General features: G+C 48.2%; 1 protein-coding gene across 8 annotated transcripts in view; it reads left to right on the top strand.

The window, feature by feature from the left end:
* Anks6 (ankyrin repeat and sterile alpha motif domain containing 6) overlaps positions 1–14,310 on the top strand; it is a 51,495-nt gene extending 37,185 nt beyond the window's left edge. For 3 of the 8 annotated variants that reach the window (XM_033759012.1, XM_010614384.3, XM_010614382.3), the window contains 2 exons: positions 2,519–2,635; positions 9,347–14,310. In XM_033759012.1, the coding sequence (XP_033614903.1) occupies positions 2,519–2,635; positions 9,347–9,451 (222 nt within the window). In that variant the 3' untranslated portion in view covers positions 9,452–14,310. Of the gene's footprint in view, positions 1–924; positions 2,035–2,141; positions 2,176–2,518; positions 2,636–9,346 lie in introns of those variants that run through there. The other 5 variants (XR_004515386.1, XR_004515387.1, XR_778427.3 and 2 more) reach the window with 5 other exon arrangements.
* The last annotated feature ends 5,966 nt before the right edge of the window (positions 14,311–20,276 follow it).

Genomic DNA, 20,276 nt, shown 5'->3' with positions numbered 1-20,276 from the left:
TTGATCATAAAAAGAATGAAACAGCAATATATGACACAACAAGGAGGAACCCTGAAAACATGCCAAATGAAATGGGTCACCAAAGGCCACATGTAGTATGATCTAATTTACATGAAACGTCTAGGCAAATCCACAGAGACAGGAAGTACGTTCATGGTGGCACGGGGCTGGGGAGAGGGAAGAATGGGGGATAATTACTAATGGATTTGGGGTTTGGGGGGGGTGAAAATGATGTAAAATTGAGGATGGTTGTGTAACTGAATGTACTATGAATCACTGAATCGTACACTTTAAATCGGTGAACTGTATGGCAGGTGAATTGCATTTCTGTAATATATTAAAAGAAATGCACTGTTTTAGTCAAGTAAAACTCTGCAGGCCCACTAGCACCAGGTTGTAATCACTGGTTTAGAATGTTCTGGTGATCAGCTCAACACATGAAAACCATCATAATTATAGTAACAATCATGAGAGTCACTTGTCCCCAACAAGCTTGAAATCCAAAGAGCATTTGTGGGCCCATGATTTTAGCTCAGTGGCACCGCACCTGCCTCACAAGTGCAAGGTCCTGAGTTTGAGCCCCTCAAAAAGAAACCAAAGAGGCATTTGTATTTTGGTTCAAGAGGCAAACAGGGCAAAATGGCGCTCACTCTGTCTCTCCGTTAACTTCTCCACAGTCCCCTGTCTGTCCTTCCTGCTCCCTTGGCATTTGAAACTTAGAAGTGATTTTTCTCCTTTCTGAAAAACCCTTCCTGATTGATGATGGCCTGCTCCTGTCCAAAATGCGCTGTGTCCTCTTGGGGTGTACGGAAGACGCATCTCTGTTTCATAAGGCAACATTTGTTCTGCCTTCGGAGCTTTACCCGCTTCTCTAAGCTGACATTCTGGGGTGTGACAGTCTCTAAGCTGTCATTCATTTTTCAGGTTGTTGGAGCTGTCCACTGTAAGGACTGAGCTGTGTTCCAGCTGAAGTTGTAAAGCTTTCCAAATCTTCCAGGCAGAGGAAGACAGGCTGTACAGATTTACCGTTGGTTTAATTTACCCACCACAATTTTCCATGGCTTTTGGAGTCAGGGTGGGAGCCAGGCTTCAGCAGTGCATGGGAAGGGCTAGGCGCTACTGCTGGAGGATTGCAGGGTGCTGGGCTGGAGGGGCTGAGACAGTGCCCGGCGCCTGCCCTGTCAGGTGCCAAGCTCATTTTCTTCTCCCATGACTTTGTTTCTCTCCAGGCACCTTATATGCTACAGCACTGTAGGATTCCCCTCTGTATGGACCCACAGCCTAGTGTGCCCCTTGGAGGCCTGAGGAGGACGGAGCTTTAACCCTACGATGTCCCTGCCCTGCCTCCAGCCCAGTCCCCACAGCCACACCGATGCTTCTCAGTCCCTATGGGAGCTCCTTCAAGTCTCTGCCATGGGGATAGGACTTAGTGCTGTACAATTTCCCCCTGGCATTATATACTTTTAGTCATCAGGGAGAACTTGGAAGAGGAATTGGCTTCATACCTGTTCTCATCATGTCATATCGGAACTGCAATACAATAATTTTCAACTTTCTACCTGTATTAGGATTGTTTTGATTGGGCTAGATATATTTTTAAAAAATAATAGTGTCTTCACAAAATAGAAGATAATTTCTGCCACAGAAAGTATGGAAGGAAGTCATCCAGGGTCCCACCAGCTCTCTGTTCCACCATCACCAGCTTGCACGGCCCTTGTCCCAAAAGTTCTGTGTGGCTACTAGAGCTCCAGCCATCATATCTGCATTCCACATGCAGGGTGGAGCATAATGAATTGAATTTCCTGAGTGTTAAGGCCCATTCTTTGTCCCTTTGTGTCTAAAACTATTGTCACACCAACCTACATTCTGTGTGGTAGGTGTGCTTACTCTACTGAAACCACTTTTGACCTTCCCTTCCCCTGCCTTAAGGGGACAGAGGCCAGCTAGCCATTCTGCTGGGACAGAACCTGACTTCCTCTGCACAGCCCAGGCAGGAACAACAGGGCAATTAGAATTTCACCTGCAGAAACTAAGGTGTGTACAGCATTGGGTCCCCTGAGCTTGGCCTTACCACCTCAGTTCTCTGTGGCTTCTGTGTCCATTATTGCTTCTGCTTATTTTCTTGCTCTGTCTTTCCACAGTCGGCACCTCTCTCGTCCTCTGGGGGGAGATGAGGTGAGTACAGCCATGTGCCCACCCTGTCCCGTGCAGTGTCATTGGGATGGGCTCTCTAGTGGGAGCACGCGGAGCTGAGCACACCCACTGCCCAGATTCCCATCTCAGAGACCTCTATAATCTGTTTCATTGTAAAGGTATTTTCCAAAATTCTTCTGTTTGGAAAAGCCAAGGGCTGGGGCCAGAGAGAGTTAGCTTTTAATATTTTCATCTAAACTTTAAAATGGAAAGCCTGGATTGGAAGTAGGACATTATAATTAATTTCCTACTAATGAGCACTCATCATGCCTCATTGTGACCGCTCTGTGGCCCCTGCAGATGGTAGTGGACTTTCTCTTCCCAGGTGGACATGGAAGCCTTTCTCACGCTCACCGACGGTGACCTGCAGGAGCTGGGCATCAAGACGGATGGGTCCCGACAGCAGATCCTGGCAGCCATCTCTGAACTGAACGCTGGCAAGGTATTAATCCGCAGCCTTCTTCCTTCTTCAGACAGTTGAGAGCTTCATAGTGCCCTAGGACCTTTGTGGCAGTCTCATTTCAGCTCCTGTGACATCTCTCATGGAGGGTACTTACTGCGACCAAGTGCTCACTGCCTACAACTTGTGTTCTCCAGACGTCCCTCCCCATCCAGTGTTGCTATTTGAATTTAGCAAAGATACCCTCGGGCCAAGGATTTAGCTCAGTGGTTTGGTGGCCTGCCTTGCAACCCCAAGGACCCAAGTTCAATCCCTGGTACCAAACAAAACAAAACAAAAAAAAGCAAAGATACCCTCTTGGGTAATTTCAACTCACAGAGTCAGGTGTCACCCTCTGGAGCTCTGGAGTCAGGCTAAGTGGGTTGGGCCCCCAGGGCAAGGCAGGCACTTCCCTGAGCCTCACTGTCCTCCCTGAAGTGGGAAGGGGCTCTTTCTAGAACTAAAATGCCTAGTAGGGCTCTGGGCACCAAGAGCTGTCAATTACCATTGATGATATTGGCATCCTGTATTTTGGTCTGATGTTAAATCTCTGTTTCATCAGCTTTAGTGCTGAAAATCAGTGGTGCCCCGCCCCCACCCCAAGGCACACACATCCAATAAAAGAGGCAAATCACAAAACCAGAAAGATAAATCCTCACTTGCTCTGCAGATATTGACTGTGATTGCTGCCGGACGCTCAGACCCCTTTACTGTTGTTTTTTTCCCCTCGTGTAGAATGGATCTTTCTGTCTCCTTCCAGCAGTGACAGATGGCACTGGCTCACCTGTTGTCTCCTCACACTCTAACTCATAGCTGCCCACTTGGTGGACAAGAGCAGCATGTCTGGGATTTTGCAGTTCTCTATAACTATTACTGTTTTGGACATTTCTGTCTCTTCCCCTTTTCTTGTTTGTTTTGTGTTTTATTGCCATTGTCCCTCAGGCTATGTTCTGCACTATGAGGTTAGGTCAGAGAGTACGACCAGCGCTATGGTTCATCCTATATACCTCCAGATTTTGCACAGAAATACTGAATAGAAGTTCACACCAGCAGCAAATAAATATTTATGTAGCCTTCTATCATTGGCAGATCACTTTGCATACATTTCCCCAGCCAGGCCCAGAGTGGAGTCCCAGGCAGGGAGGACCTCGCAGCGCTGCCAGGATTGTGGGGTGGGTGTTCTGTCTGTTGCTGTCACCATCACTATTACGTGTTCACAAGCCTCGAGGAGATCCTTCAAAGGGACGTTGTTAGCACTGCTCCACCAGTTTGGTTCTTTCTCCTCTGGAAATGTTCCTAACATTCATCTCCTATGCCAGGGGTCTGGGCTGCTCATTTTACAGGTGGAGAAGCCCAGGCTCAGAGGTGGACCATGAACCCTGACTTCCAGACTGGCGCTGCTGTGCACCTTGTTCTCAGGTCTGGGGTGGGGAGAGCATGAGGCAGGCATAGAGACTGCTGGAGGTCGCTGGTCTGGGTCTTGGCTGGTGGTGAGGCATCAGCAGGGAAGTGAAGATGGAGTGGCTTACCTGGGGTGAGTCAGCAAAAGTAATCCCCAAAGTCTTTGGAGCATTGGTTTATCCAAGAGCAGGAGCCATCTGAGAGTCAGCCACAGCCCAAGCACCGTGTGAACGTTGGGCATTCAGCGTCACTGTGCGCCATCCCTGTCCTGTGAGTACATCACATGGGGCTGCTCAGTTAACCTTCACCAGTGCTGCTGAGGTTGGCTCCAGTTCAGAAAACTGAAACACAGGTAGATGGAAGACTGTCCAGGGACACAGCCAGTAAGTAGCAGAACCAGGTGGAACCCAGATTAGTGTCTGCCCACATGCAATACAGTCTCCCTGTAAGTAACCCAAGCACACAGCGAGGAGAAGCACATGGTGCTGGGAGAGCTGACACAGTGTGGGCTGCGAAACCAAGAACTAGGGGACCTCCCTGAGGAAGTAGCAGGGAGCTGAGGCCTGAAGGGAAGGTGGAAACCACAGGGTAAATGGGTAGAAGAGAGGTGCAGACTAGGCTGAGGGGGGCACGTGTACAGAGGCCCTGTGGTGAGAAGTAATGGGGTGGCTGGAGCACATAGAACAAGAGACACAGAGGGCACAGGTGAAGGCTCCTTGGGGTGGTCAAGGGCTTTGGGGAGGGGGTGGATGTGTGATGATGGGAGGCGTAGAGCAAGAGAGCGTGGCGGTGGGAAGCCCACACTTAGGCTAAGCAAGCAAGGAAGAGTACAGACAGGCTCTGGAGGTGGGGGTGGTGCCAAGTGGGAGCTGGGTGCCCTCAGAGCTGGCATGGTAGATGGCAATTACTAATGTCTTTGAAACCTCCCCTACCCTCCAAAGGTGAGGCCACTATGAAACTTAGCTGTGTCGTTAGACTGGACCACGTGACCTCTTCAGCTGACCCCAAACGGGGGTTATTTTTCTTAAAGTTTGTGCAGACTGGAACATTTCTTTAGTTTTCTCTCAAATTCACCATACCTCTCCACCCTGATTGTTAGTATAGACTCCAACAGGAGAAGCTTCAGAAGGGACAGCTGTTGTCAGTCCTCCCTGAACACCCAGGCCACCAGCTCCCACCGAGGCACCCACAGGCCCTCTTAATCCCACTCTCATCCTTTGCACAGGCAGCACCCATCTGCAATCCATTGATTCCACACAGCAGTTAAGCAGGAGCCCAGCTTCTCAGGGGGAAAGGCCGGATAAAGTCCTCTGGAAGTGGGACCACAGGTCACAGTGTGTCCTAGGGAAAAGGCATAATTGGGAACAGTTTTAAAAATTAATCTTCTGCTGTGTACTCTTAAGCCATTACCTGTTTGTGGCTAATCAGAACCAGGCCCCAGGGCAGGAGTGAGCAGTGGCTGAGGGAGTGAAGCTTCCTGTATTTACAGCTGCACTGCAAGGCTCATATTACCACCCTAGCACCACCTCCTGTCACACTGGTTGTGGCATTGGATTCCCGCGTGAGAACCCTGCTGTGGCCACCTCAGTGAAGGATCTAGGTTGGAGCACCTTATGAGAATCTAGTGTAATAATAGTAGAAGTGAAGTGGAGGATGTAGCAATACTAGAAATAAATGCACAGTAAATGTAATGCACTTGAATCATCCCAAACCCACCCCTAGTCTGGAAAAATTGTCTTTCATGCAGCATTAAATCCATCCCTGCTACCAAAAAAATTCTTTCTTTTCTTCCTTTCTGTACTGGGGATTGAATCCAGGGCCTTCTTACTGAGCTACATCCCCAACCGCCATCCCCTTTTTAAGACAGGGTCTGGCTAACTAATGGAGTTGCCCAGACTGATTCTCCTGCCTCAGCCCAGCAGAGTGCCATCATGCCCAGCTTAGGTCTTTTCTTTTGCTACCAAAGCTCAGCCAAGAGAGCACCATTGTGGCTCAGATGACCTGAACACAATCAGGAACCCAGACCAGGACCTGTGTGAGAGAGGGGCCCAGCTTTTCTCACTCATCAGTGTCTTCTCTAGCAGTGGTCCACAGCGTGCTAGAGGGTTGTAGAATCGATTCAGTCAGTTATGAGCAGAATTTTTAAAAATGAAATAGAATAGAAACTGTCAACCTGCTGTGCACATAGGAAGGGTAAAACTTATTTCAGTTAATATATTTACATGAAACAGGGATGTGATAGAAAGTGCATTTCTTACACAATCAAAAAAGCACTTGAGCATTGTAGCCTAAAAAATTGTAGTGAGCATTAACAAAAAACCTGGGTCCTAGTAATACACAGTACCAGCAAATGATGTCAGGCATGAGTGTATAATAGTATTTGTTGTTGTTTTTTGTGGTGCTGGGGATTGAACCCAGGGCCTTACACATACTTCTGCTGAGCTGCACCCCAGCTCAAGGCATAATAACAGGAAAACACTAATGTTTTTTTGTTTGTTTGTTTTTGTAACGGGGATCGAACTCAGGACCTTTGCTTGAGACAGGCACCCGAACCACTGAGCTAAATCCCTGGCCCAAGCACTAATGTTTTTAAGCCACGAATCACTAGGTGAACCCACCTAGGCATCTGAGTTATAATGTGTACAACTTTATTAGTCTGTTAATGTCAGATGAGAAATGTATTGGAGAAGGTTAACAGAAACAGTGGTCTGACCCTCACCCTTAGTTGGTCCTAAGCCTTGTTTCTTTTGTTTCCTTCTTTTTTTGTACTTATCATTTTGCTAAATTACCAAGGATAGAACTCAGGACCTTGTACTTGTGAGGCAGGCACGGTGCACCACTGAGCTAAATCCCTAACCCTCATTTTGCTAAATTTGCACAGAACCAAAATGGTAGGAAGAATTTCGTTTTTTTTGTTTGTTTGTTTGTTTTTTTTTTTAGGTAGTGGGGATTGAACTCAGGTCCTTGCACTTGCGAGGCAGGCTACTGAACCGTTGAGCTAAATCCCTGGCCCAGAAGAATTTCTTTTAAGAAATCACAGCCTAACCACTACACAGCCAGTGCTGTTTACTTTGGGGTGGTTACTCTGCAGTGTCTTATGACAAATGTTTCTTTTTTCCCCCCAGCAGCTGAGATAAATTTGGATCTATAATTTTACATCTGCTTTTTTTGTTTAACATGAAACATGTGCAACTACCCATGTCACTTAAGAAGTGTTTTTAATATAATAAATTTGCAAAGATGGTATTAAAATATTTTTTCAAAGTCACCTCCTTATTAGATGTCTAGATGCACAAACTTTGCGAAAACAGTGCCGTAGTGGACTCTGTGTGTTACATGTGTTAGGGTTTCTAATTATCCCCTCAGAACAGATGTCTGAAATAGAAATCACTTAGTCAAAGAGCCAGGCTCAAGTTATATGGGTGCCTTCCTAAATTTCTTGAGAAATCCTTTCTGAAATTCTTCCTGAAAGAGCCAGTGAGCACCTGCTGCTGTGGAAATGAGCATTTCATTCTGTGCTCCTGCCAGTATTGAGTGCTATCAGTTGGGGTTTTTGTTTTTGTGGTACTGGAGATTGAACCCAGGGCCTTTGCAATGAGCTACATCTCCAGCCTATTTGTTTTTGTTTGTGTATTTGAGAGACGGGCTGAGCTCAATTGCTAAGTTTCCCAGACTGGGCTCGAACTTTTAGTCTTCCTATTGGGTTTTTAATCATTATTAGTCTGACAGGCTAAAAGAATTGGCCATTGTTTGTTTGTTTGTTTGTTGTACTGGGAATCAAACGCAGGACCTTGCACTTGCCAGGCAGGCGAGGTGCCCCTGAGCTAAATCCCTGGCCCCATGTGCCTGGTTTGTATTTTCATTTTTAATAATACTTGATAGGTCAAACTTTATTTTTCTACATTAATGGCCATTTTTTTTTTGTTTTTGTTTTTGCTTTTAAGAATTTGCAGTCCAGTCCTTTGAAACTCAGGGACTTCGGAAGGGCATTTATCATTATCTTCTTCAGTCAGTTGTGATGCAGGGAGTGACTATGGCTTTAATCATCTCCAGCTCCCTCATAAGGTGAGGAGGCAGCAAGTACTGGAACTCTGTCTCCCCCAACCTCATTTCTCAAGCAGTTAAAACAAAGGTGCCATTTAATAATAAAATCACTGTCATCCTTCCTCTAGGCCATTGAGCCTGTACAGGGCTACCCTGTTCATCATCTCAGCTTGAACTTCAAGTCAGCCCTGGCAGGCTACATTTTGCCATTGCACAGACACACAAACTCCGCGGAATAGGGGCACACTGGTGGGAGTAGGACTTTAGGTTCTTCTGCCTCATACCCAGTGCTCTGTGTTTCCCCTGAAGTCTTAGGATTTATGTCTATGGCATTCTGAAGGCATTTTTGCAGCTTATTTAAGATTACTTGTAAGAACTGACATAAAGGGAGGCTCCTACTGTCCTCTCAGGGGTCTAGGGGACCCCATCTGTACACCAAGTCACTACATAGGGGTCAGGAGTGGGAAGTCCATGAAATGAAAGAAAGTTTGAGGTCTGGGCTCAATCAGTGGGGATCTTTTATATTTAGAAAAATCTGCAAAAGGCTATACATTTTTAATTTGCTTTTGTTTTGACTACATTTAGTTAACTTAGAAAGTAAATGCTTAATCCACACTGCTGCCCTCTGAGGTCAGGATCTGTCTGCCTCCTGCCACTCCACAGGGTACCATGCCAGCAGCAACCATCTGAGGTGCTGTTATTAACCCATTGTATAGATGAGGAAACCAAGGCCCCGAGAGATTAAGAATTTTGTTGAAGGCCACCCAGCTAGTAAATGGCAGGATTTGAACCTAGGCTGTTTGATTCCAGTCTGTTCTTAACCTTGCTGTATTGCTGCTTCTCATCCAGGCATTCAGTAAAGGCTTCTGCAAGCCCGAAGAAGAATCAGCATCCACCTTTTTTCCTATCTCAAAACGTGGGGGTTGGGTGCAGTTTTGTGTGCTCCCATTAAGTTTTTTGGAAATCAGAGCTGGAAAGATGCACAGAAGTAGGCAGGTTGAACCTGCCCTTGGGCCTTGCCTGCCTTATCCAGTGGTTTTGGACCCCTGCAACCAGGGTCCCAAACCAGCACTATAGGTACTGGGGGTACTTCTAACTTAGTCCATTGTTATTAAACTTGAAACTCTTTCAATCCTAATTTATTCCACCATGACACCCATGGGTTTTTCAAGTGAGCTGAGCATTAAATGCTTGAATTCAATTGAACCAGTTCATGGTTTAAAAAAGTTTAACAAGACTTTTTATGTCTGTTTTCATTTTCTTCCACAGGGACGTGAGAGACAAATTTTACAGGAAACCATTCACAATTTCCACTCGTCCTTTGAGAGCAGCGCCAGCAACACCAGGGCCCCCGGCAATAGTCCCTGTATGTGATCCTCCTTGGGTGGTCACCAGTGTGAGTTTTCTGGGCCCAGCTGCCCCTTCCCATAGCTGGTGACCAACCCTCTGCTCCCCCCAAATATGCCGTGTCTGTTCCCCACTGTGCCTGGATCCCCCTCCCTCCAGTCCCTGGAACATCAGTTGGTAAGGTTGTGGTACCAGACACCCACATGTGGAGACCAGTTCTGTCCTAACAAGTGCTAGTCACATGCTTCTGATGGGCACGTGGTTGCACACAGTGACTCAGGGACTTGTCTCTGTTGCTCTTGTGCCCTGCCATCCCCAAAAGAAAGGTGAAAGGATGGTGGAGACAGCCAGCACAGCCTCTTCTTAACTGCCTTGCCCTTAGGTCACACTTTTCCTTCCTGCTCATATTCCACTGGCTACTGGTAGTCACGTGGCTCTACCTGATTGCAAAGGAGGCTGGAAAATGTAGTTTCTACCCATATGTTTTCCAGCAGTGCTCTAAACTTGGGGAGCAATCCGATGGAAGGATATCCCTCCCTGACACATCTCACCGTAAAAGCTCTAACTTGTCCCTCATGGCTCAAGCCACCTCCCAGAGGAAGCTTTTCTCAACACCCTTACACAGAATTTGTCCTCCTAGCCATGGAAACCCCCTCATGCTTTATGTATTACTGCTTTGGACTTCACTGTACCTGTTGCATACAGTATGCAGCAGGCGTTTGGGATATGTGTCTACATTTTTTATTACAAAGGCAGCATTCACATTGGAGAGAAAAGAGGGCTCACTGTGTGGAACCCTTCTTTCTGGACTTCAGTTTCTCTACCTACAAGATGCAGGGTCAGGCAAAGACAGTACTACAGGGCTCCCTGCTGCTCAGCTGGGTCATACAGGGCTTTCTGCCATGCATATGGGAGCAGGAGACCAATGTATCACTTTGTGAAAGGACTTCAGTGCTCAGATTTTCTAAGCAAAGAAAGCTAGAGAATCTGGAATTTCTTCTATGCTCCATTCATTCCATGTTCCTCAAAAGTGGATTGACCTGTGTGTCTTTCTTCTGTGTCATACTATATTAGACAAGCCCCAGATTTTAAAATCTATTATACACTTGCTGCCAGGAGTACACAGATGAGCCAGAGCTTCCCCACCCTGGAAGATCTGGGCAGGCAGAAGACTGTGCATGTGGCCCCAACCTCAAGGGCAGCAGAGCAAGTGGAAGAGCCCGTGCTCTGGGTTTAGGGTCAGGACTCAGATCCAGCCCCGTTCCTGCCCAGTGATATGGCAGGGAAGTCTCAGCCTCTCTTAACTGGAACTTGGAGCCTGAGTACAGGCAGCACTTCGTCCACAAGAAGCAACCAGAGTATGGTGGCCTTAGAATTCTAATTATTGCCATGAGCTGTGCCTCCCACCTCTCATCTGTCTCTCCTCGCTGTCAAAGCCAATCCCTCATAGCCATCTTGTTTCTGCTCACTCTGCAGTCAATCCATCCATCCATCAATCAGTCAGTGGCACAACCCTCCATGCTGGCTTTCAGAAGCAATCATTACCACATTGCCCAGAGCCTCATGGATTCCTCTTTGCCTGCCAGGCTAGTGGCTGTCTTTCTTCCCCTTCCTCTCCATTTCCCACCTGCAGAAGCCCATGCTCCATGTGGCTGAAGACAAAACATTTCAATTGGACAGGCATCTGAATGAAGGTTCCCCGTCTTCAAGGGGACATGCTCATGAAGCACCTATTGTATGCCCAAGCTTTACCACATTTTTCATTATCCTTGTGGCCACCCTGGAGGTGGCATTGTTTCACATCATCTTGTACATGGGGAAAGTAGGGGTAAGCAAGCTGCCCATCAGTTACGCAGTCCTTCAGGAGCTTGACTAGTGTTAGAACCAGACCTGGCCATTTCCTTCATCCCAGAGACTTTTGGAGCTGGACACCCTAGTGTTTCTGGCTGTTTCAATTTACTGATGTCCCCAGGGGTTGCCCACGGGCCTGGAGTTTACACAGAAGTACATGGCCCCCACTGCAATGTGCTTTGAAGCTTCGTTCCTGATTTTTGCTGTCATCCTGTTTTCCCCGTAGTTGGCAGAGAGAGAGAGAGAAGTTTGACTAAACACCTAGGAAACAGGGAGCTGTGCCAGGGTCAGTGCTCCATGCATGCACACCTCCACGATCCCATCTGAGGACCCTGGACAGAGCAGGGCTGATTGTGTCCCTTGTGCAGATAGGAGTGATTTCAGGGCTTTTTCTCCCAGCAGTTTCTGTGCTGCTTGGTGAAGGGTCCCTGGCATCCTTTAGGGCCTTAGTCACCACCTTTCTAGGGACCCTTCTCACCCTACCTGTTCCCAGCCTCCCTCCAGGAGGCTCTCCCTCTCCACAAGAAGTGCCTCCCTTGTTCAGTGACCTTCACAGGCATCTCACAGTGTACTCTTTTAGAGCACTAATTCCATGGGATGTTACAATTTTTTAATAAAGAAAAATGAGGGGTATGTATGTGAACATGGGGTAAGGTTCCAGAGTCAGGTAGATACTGAATTAAAGCCAAGTCACAAGACAGGACCTTTGCTGGGAGGCATCTCAGTCCCTTCAGCCCAGCCCTCTTCACTGGTGTGTGGCATTTTCCACTTGTGTCTTCTCCAAGGTGCTCTTGCAAGACTGGGGTCCCTTTGACATTGCTGGAGAAATGTGGCCTTGTCTGCATTAGTGGCAGCCATGGGGCAGGGACCTCAGGAACCACCTCTACTTTCCCCAGAAATTGTCCTCAAAAGTGGCCCGCTTAGTAGTGGAATACAGAGGTGAAGGAATCCTCTGACTAGGAGGGTTCCCAGTCCTAGGCAACTCTGCAGGTTGAAGGACATTGTTGCCCAGCATCTATGCAGTATCTGCTGGGTGTCCAGGCCCCTTTTTGTGAGAGCAAGGCTCCTGCCTCCTTGCCTCTATGCCAGAAGGTTGGGTGGAAGCCAGCTGGCTTTGCAGGAAGAATGCTTCCTTTTTCATTTTTTTCATTCATGGAATAGGCACTGAGCATCCACCCTGTGCCAGCCTAGGCTTGTGCTCTGGATCTACAGATGGGTTATCTTGGTGCTCTGGAGACCACAGTCTCCTAGAGGAGACAAGTACATGACAGTGAGTGCTGTGTAACATGTCCTATAGTGACTTTGTGCAAGTGAGGGCATGGCACAGGGACACGTATTGGTGTCTCAGGCAGGCTTGGAGTAAGGAGCTGGAGCTAGTCCTGAAGGGTAAGTCTGGACACAGCCACAGATGGGGAGAAGGGTCACCCCAAGTTGAACAGCATTGCAAAGGCAGCTTGTAATTTACATGCATTATATATCATCAGGAAAGGGAAGGGCTAAGTTACTACCTGTTTTCCTGGTTTTTAGTCATTTTCTTTGAAATACATAGAATAAGTGTTCCCCCTGGAAAGAACACTGGAGGAGGTAGAGTCAGACCTAGCACTGGGTTTTGGCTCAGCTTCTTCTCACTGCATAACATGGAGCATGTTTCCTTGTCTCCTCCAGGTTCAGTTTACCTTTTGGTTACCAGAAGGTAGCTCTCCCCAAGACACTGTGGATTAGATGAGGGCGGGAGATCCCATTTCACAATAGAGCTGTGCATATGTCAGGACTTTGAAAGATGGTTGCACATTTTAAATCAGTCCCTTCCTCTCTCTCTCCCTCTGTCCTTCTATCTCACCTGCCCTGTAGCCATGGCTGGTTGGGTGAGGCCGGAAGAAGAGGCCCCCGGCAAGAGGTAGCAGCAGCTTAGATGACACTACCAGAATCTGGGCCTCAAGGAAGCCAGGGTTGGCCCATGGGTTCCTGTCCTCAGCTGTTTCTGACTTTGAGTGTTTGTGTCACTGGGATTCACACCAAGGTGGACAAAAAGAAAAAAGGCTGTCTGATCAAATCATGGAGGCTGACCAAGCAGGCAGAGTGGAACCCTCTCATTTGCTTCTGCCTTGGAGTTGCCCGAAGACACTTTATAAGCCGGACCCAAGGCTACATGGCTGCAGATACCTCCCTGAGCTGTGTCTATGTGCCATGTGCCACGTGCCATGCCTGGGATCCTTCCTGCAGCCCAGAGGAAGGTGACAAAGTGGTGAAATGAAGCACCTCTGTGGCTGTCCTTGTCCATTTCAAGCAAGCTCATCAGGGGATCCTGTTCATTGTGGAAAGAGTTTACCCTAATAAAGTTGATGCCAAATTCTGCAGGACTGGCTGGGGAGGATGACTGTCCTCATGGCAGGGGCGGGAGTCTTTCCCTTAGGAGCTTCACGTGCATTCCTCACGTGTATTCTTTAGGGCTTGCTAGGTTCTCTGCTGGTTTAGGGGGCTCTGCTCCTCCTAAGAGTAGACTTGAACTCTACCTTACCTTAGTGTCAGTTCTTCAACTGAGAAATCAAGGCCAGATGGACAGCAGTTCACTAAATCTTGGGGGTGAAACAGGAAGAACCATGATGGTGAGAGATCAAAGCCCTGTCACTTGTCTCTAGCATTCCCACCCCTCTGGGGCCTCTTATGGCCAAAACCACAATTTGCTGCCACTCAGAATCCCCCATTCCTCTGCCAGTGGAGAGCCAACTCTTATTATAGGATCCCTCCTAGGTTCCTATTTCCTGTAGGAACCTTTTGCCTGTGACTGAGAGACACAGGTACAGCCATCTTTGTCAGGAAAACCTGGTGGTCGGGGTAGGCATTAGCCTTGCCGCAAGCCCTCAGTGGGGCCACTGGTCCAAGGTGAGACATCATTTTTCAGACCTACGGAGCAGTTTCCATCTTCCTCATGTCAGATGCTTTTTATTATCACAATGTTGTTTTTCCCATACAAGGACTGGATTCTTTTTATTTTTGTTTGCCAATCTGCATATATTAAATAATAGTGAATTTTTCTTCTTCTCACTTAGCTTCTGTGAGTCACCTTGTCTCATCTTCACAATGACCCTGTAAGACTTAAAGTTTCCTTCTTGTCAGTCGGGTGACTGTGGCACACTGACAGTAACCAGCTTTACCAAGGTCGCAGACAGCTAACAGATGCTTGGTTTGAATGCAAATCTCACCCCAAGGTCCACATTGTCTTTGTGATATTTTGTTGCCTGTCAAAGAAAGTAACCCAGCCAACAACAAAATATACAAATGACACCTTGTTATTTAGGCCCTGTCGCTGGTTTACAATGGGGGCAGGGCATATAAAATATTATACATAGCTTAGAGCTTCGCTTTCTTTTGAGAGTTGGCCTCATCCATGGTCCCAGTACCTCCTACTGAAATGCTCAGACCCAGAGAGGTTAGGGAAGCGGACAGTTGTGTCTAGGAAGAGGAGTGAGGCTGTGGGCCCCAAGGGGCAGGGCAGCTCCCCAAGAAGAGCACTTCAGGGACCAGAGCTACCTGGGAGGGCTGCATCCTGGTAGGCCCAGAGGCTGGCCAAGCCTACGCCAGGGCAGCTGAAGAGGGGATTCAGGTTGAAGATGGGGTGTGGTCCATGGAATTGGCTCCCACGTGGCAGTGCCAGGTAGAGGGAGCAGTTTGTATACCTGACAGCGGGCTCATTCATTTTTCAGCGTTGGCCTTGATTCTGACAAAGCCTTGTGCTTTCACTTCAGAAATACGTGCATTAAAATTGGGACAAAGCCCCTCCTACCTTGGGAGAGCAAGGTGCAGTGATAGTAGCTTTCTCCAAAAGTGAGAAAAACTACTAGGTCCCGAGATCCCATCCAGCCCTGTTACTGTAAAAGGAAGAGGGAGTGGTTCCTCAGTGAAGTAGAATAGCCCCATAACCCAGCAGTTTCACCCAATGCATTCCCGGAGAAACTGAAAATAGGTATTGTATCGAGAACTTGGGCTGTGTTCATATAGCACAATTCACAACAGGCCAAAGTGGAGGTAACTCAAGATGACTGTCAGTGAATGAATGAAAGCTGTGGCCTGAATGAACCTTGAGAACATTATGCTAAGCGAAAGAAAACAGAAGAGTCTACATATTTTATGACTGTTGATAAAAAATATCCAGAATAGGTGAGTCCACAGAGGTAGAAAGCAGATCAGTGGTTTTGGGGCGCTAGGAGTTGGGAGAATACTTCAAAGGTAGGGAGTTCTCCTTGGAGGTGATGGGAAGTCTAGAATTAGATAATGGTTGTACAAGAGAGTGAAAGAACTTAATGCTTCTGAATGGAAGGCTTCTCAGAGGCTAGAATAGTAAGATTTCTATTAATATACCAGAGAAGGACGCCAAGGGCTCCTGGTAGGTGGCCTTCCCTGCCTCTGAGGTCAATCTTGTTCACCTCTACCCCATTCTCCCGTCCTTTCATTGGTGCAGTGGTGGCGAACCTGTGACATGTGTGCCACAGTGGGCTTTTCGTATCATTGAAAGCTCTTAAAGGTTCGCTGTCACAGGTGTAGTCTTCCTCTCTCCCCACACACGTGTAACCCCTTTTGTCCAAGGCTCTAGACAGACTGAGGTCTCAAGCCAGTGTCCGCAGAGAATGCTTCACGAGCGAGCCAGAGTGAAGTGGAGCTGCCAGTCCTGGGCTTGGGGTGGAGGGCAGGCCCCTTCTGAGGCCACTACTTTTTCTAATTCCCTGGTCATGTAGATGCTGTGGCTCCTGCCACTTCTCTGGATCTCCCTTTTTTTTAACGTGTCTTGAGGCTCCGCTTCACTTGGCTAGGGCTCTTTCAGCAGAGTAATTGTCTCCGCTTTCATCACAATGGAAATCACTCCTGGCAGATGAGTGTTTGCAACAGCCTGCAGTTGACATGGACACCCGCGCCTCACCTGTTCACTCAAGAAAGCCTCAGAAGGAGCAGGTGCAGCTCCCCCTGCCCCATTCTGTGCCCTGAACCCTGCCTCTGTCAGTCTCCCAACTCCCAGCTCCACTTTGCTGCTGCCGCAGGAGGCCCTCTCCAGACCGGTCCCAGATGACAAGCTGCAGACTAATTACCACCTCTGGCCTCTCACCCGCCTGGAACCTGCCACCTGCCTGTGCATGGGGTGGGGGCGAGCTGTGCAAGGGACCTCAGAGTGGAGGCAGTAGGTGCCTTCATGAGAGGATCGGCCACTAATTCCACAGTGCTGGGCATGGGATGAGAACAAGCAGCTGAGGCAGAAGATCTCCTCCCAGGGAGTTTGCAAAACCCAGAGCCAGCACAGGAGGGTGGGCTGCAGCCTTTCTCAGGTAGTGGGTGACCGCCCAGAACACTAACCGCCATCACGAGCACCAGAAGCAAATGCCTTGCTTTGCTGTGTTGCCCTGAAATCGAGCAGTCCTGGCTCAAGAGGCTGATGTAAGGACTCACAGTCCAAATGCTCAGCACAGACCACGTGCCGTCTCCTGCAGCCAGAGCTCATAGGCACTTTTCTCTCACTGTCCCAAGGGTCAGACCTTATGAACTTGCCACCAGCTGTGGTGCCGACTCAGCCCCACCATGTTGACCTCTGTTGGAGCTGATGGCAGTCAGAGGAGCTGGGTGAGGGACCTTTGACAAGGGCCAGAGATGCGCTGGCCAGATTTATTGCAAGAACGAATGGAAAAATCCTTGTTAATTGGATAGCAATTAACTTAATGCACATAATTCAGTTTAGAAACCACAATCATATAAAGAAAAACACAGGGCAAAGAAAATGAGCTGGGCTTGGTGGCGCATGCCTATAATGCCAGCTACTGGGGAGGCTGAGGCAGAAAGATCACAAATTCAAGGCCAACCTGCACAATTTAGCAAGATTGTTTCAAAAGAAAAAACAACAACAAAAACAAACGGAGGATTTAGCTCACTGGTGGAATGCTTGCGTACCAGCCATGAGTCCCTGGATTTAATCCTTAGCCTCCAGAAAAAAAGAAAAGAAGAAAAAAAAAAGGGAACGGAGGGAGGACAAGACATTCTGTTTCTTAGAGCCACAGAATAGCTCTACTTTGACCTTTCTGTCATGAACTTAGGTCATTTAGCATTCCTGGGTCACAATGACTTTTTTAAAAAATAATTATTTTAAAAGAATTGCATGGATCATTTTCAATGAGTACATTTTGTCATGCAATACGTAATGTAATACGCTGATGTTTTTATGTCCATTGGGATCCCCAAGATCAGACATAGTGTTCCCTCCCCACCCTCATACCCCAGACAAGACCTGCTCACCCTCCCCGCCAGCCCTCCCAGCTTCCCGAGCTTTCTGCTGATGCAGGTGTGATCGCTGCGCAGTGAATCACTGATACCATTTGCACAGTGCTTTCTTAGCTGCAAGCTTGCTGCTCAGAGTATAGTCCATGGACCGGCAGCCTTGGTGTCCCCAAGTCACTCACAAGAAATGCAGACCCCACGAAATCTCCCAAGGATGTGTACCTGCACTGTAGTGTGAGAGGGGATGTGTACTCGATCGTAACTACCTGTTTCGTGGAGGAAAAGCGCTACCCAAGCAGAACAGCCCACTCAGCACCGCATGATACGGTGGAACTTGAGGCTCATGTCCTCCTTCAGACTCGCTCTTCTGGTGGGTTTATAGGCATACGTAGGTCATTCTCTCATCCGTCCAGAGGTACCATCTTTACTATGCATTTTACAGACGAGGAGCGTGAGGCACAGGGAAGATTTGCCTGAAGATGCTGTGCTTGATCTAGAGCCAATTTGTATATGACATTGACTGCTTAGGAGTCACTCACGGTGCTGCAGGGCAGTACTGCAGGATAGGGTATTCATGCTCATCCTGGTAGAGTGGACCCCAGATGAGATCCAGAGTCCTCACATCTCAGCTTGGGGCCTGCTGTCACCATTGAGGCTGAGAGAGCAGACTGCCTCATCTCTGAGGCCTCTGTTTCCTCATCTGTAGAATGGAGAAACAACAAATGTTATCTGGCAAGGCAGTGGTGAGGAGTAAATGAAGTAATAAAAACGCTGGAGTGTGGAGCAAACTTTAAAGTGCTGTGCACATGCTAGTTAGTGCCTTTCTTCCCCTGATGCAATAGTGGAAGGGGAAGAAGCCTAGAGACCGAGGAAGTTGCAGTAGGTGGAACTTCAGGGTTGCCATGGGAACCAAAGCTCTGAGGCTGATCAAGGCAGGAAATACCATCTGGTTATAAACACCAAAAAGCCTCGACTCACACTGGATTTATTTCTGTAAACAGCAGAGTTAACATCATCCTCTAGCAGCTACGTCAACCCAGAGCAATCTGGGGATTATTGTCATTCACCCAGTGTCAGTCAGTGGTCCGATCTGCACACAGCCCCTCATCAGCTGTCACATCCACAAGAAGGTAGACAAGTCACAGTAAATCTGAGCCCAAACAGAAGAAAAATACCAACACCCACACCCACCCCTTCCCAGGATTTGTGTGCAGGCTGTAATGGTGATTAGGGACAGCAGTAGAAAAACCCAGGGTCACAGTTTGTACCAAAGCTTGAAAAGCACTTAGACAGCGTCCTGTCTTCTTGCCTTCAAAGTCCATGTGTTAAAGGCCCACAATAGGATGGTGTCTGCCCAAAGTCACACAGCAGCCCAATGACAAAGCCCAAACTTGCACGTAAGTCTCTCAGCTACACTCACTCTCCACTTCATCAATTGCGTCTTCCTTTGATATTTTTTCCAGCATCGGTCTTGCTCCCCAGGAAACACTAGGCTTGGGATCTCTCTGGTTCCCCATGGGCTTTTCAAGACAGAAGCAGAACACTTCTTGTGTCCTACACCTCCCAGGAATGTGACACAGCCAGAATTTCTGTTGTTTTTTTCAGGAGAAAGGAGGTTTCTGTAAACCACATAAACTGAAACGAATCAGTGAAATTTTAATACAAGAGGGTTATGCTCTTAAGATTTCAAAATCCAGGGGACAATCCTGGTTTCAGTGCAGCCCCCTGCCCCCAATCTAGCCAGAGGTCTTTGAAAATGAGGGTCTACTGGGAGTCATTTCAGCAGAGAGCTGTCCTGCGAGTGTAGGTCCAGGGCAGCAGCTGCAGCGCTGCGCAGCCGTACCTGCCCTCTCTGAGCAGGCTGTCCTGCTCACAAAGCACCATCTGTGTGACTCTCTGAGGTTCCATCCAGCACTGACATTCTGTGACTTGATTCCCATTTTGTAAGAAGCGAAAGGTGACCCATCGCTCCTGGAGTCACCTGATGCCTCGTTCATCAGCTTACTGAACCTGAGTTAGAGGCATTAGCCTGGGCCCTTGCCGACCAGATCTGGGAGTTTCCTGCGGATGAGGATGAAAGGGAGATGGTTTCTATCCAGTCTCATGGAGACAGAGCATCTGAGACTGCCTTCCCCGCAGAGCCCCAGGTCCCCTTGCCTTATCAGTGTCACCTCAGGCAGGTGACACCCAGGGGTAGCTGTGATAGAGCACTTGTCCATGGCTGTGTTTACTCCAAGTCACATCCCCGTCCTGTGCCCACCCTTGGGGTTACAGCAGCTTCATCTCCTGAGAACACAGCACAGGGAAAACCCCTCCCCCAGTGCTCAGGGAAGCACTGAGGTGACACCCCTCCCCCAGGCCACTGAGGGCTCCTTCCAGGTTGGTCCTCTTGTGTTATGGGGAAGCCGCCGTCTCTTGGGGGCTTTCACTCACCTTCTCCCCTGCGATAGACAAGCCTTCCCAACCCTTTGCTATACCTGCCTGGAGCTACAGGAACCTTGTTATTGCTGTCTCAGGGGACACCTCCCCAAGCCTAGCATCAGAGGTGGGGGTTCCCTAGGGATGCCAAGGCTCTAAGCACCACTTAAGGGAGGGAAGATCTAGAAAACACCATGGGCAATTTGTTTCTAACCTGATTTTTAGGGCAGGAAGAATGGGCTGGAGGTGGAGTGAGCATCAGCCTAGAAGACCAAAGCTCAAGTCTCTGAATCAGATATCCCAGGCTAACTAAGATCAGAGCCATAGC

Source organism: Fukomys damarensis, unplaced genomic scaffold, assembly GCF_012274545.1.
Source record: "Fukomys damarensis isolate Sample0158 unplaced genomic scaffold, DMR_v1.0_HiC HiC_scaffold_36, whole genome shotgun sequence".
NCBI lineage: Eukaryota > Metazoa > Chordata > Mammalia > Rodentia > Bathyergidae > Fukomys > Fukomys damarensis.
Note: the sequence above shows the minus strand (reverse complement) of the source record. Positions and strands in the feature narration are given on the sequence as shown.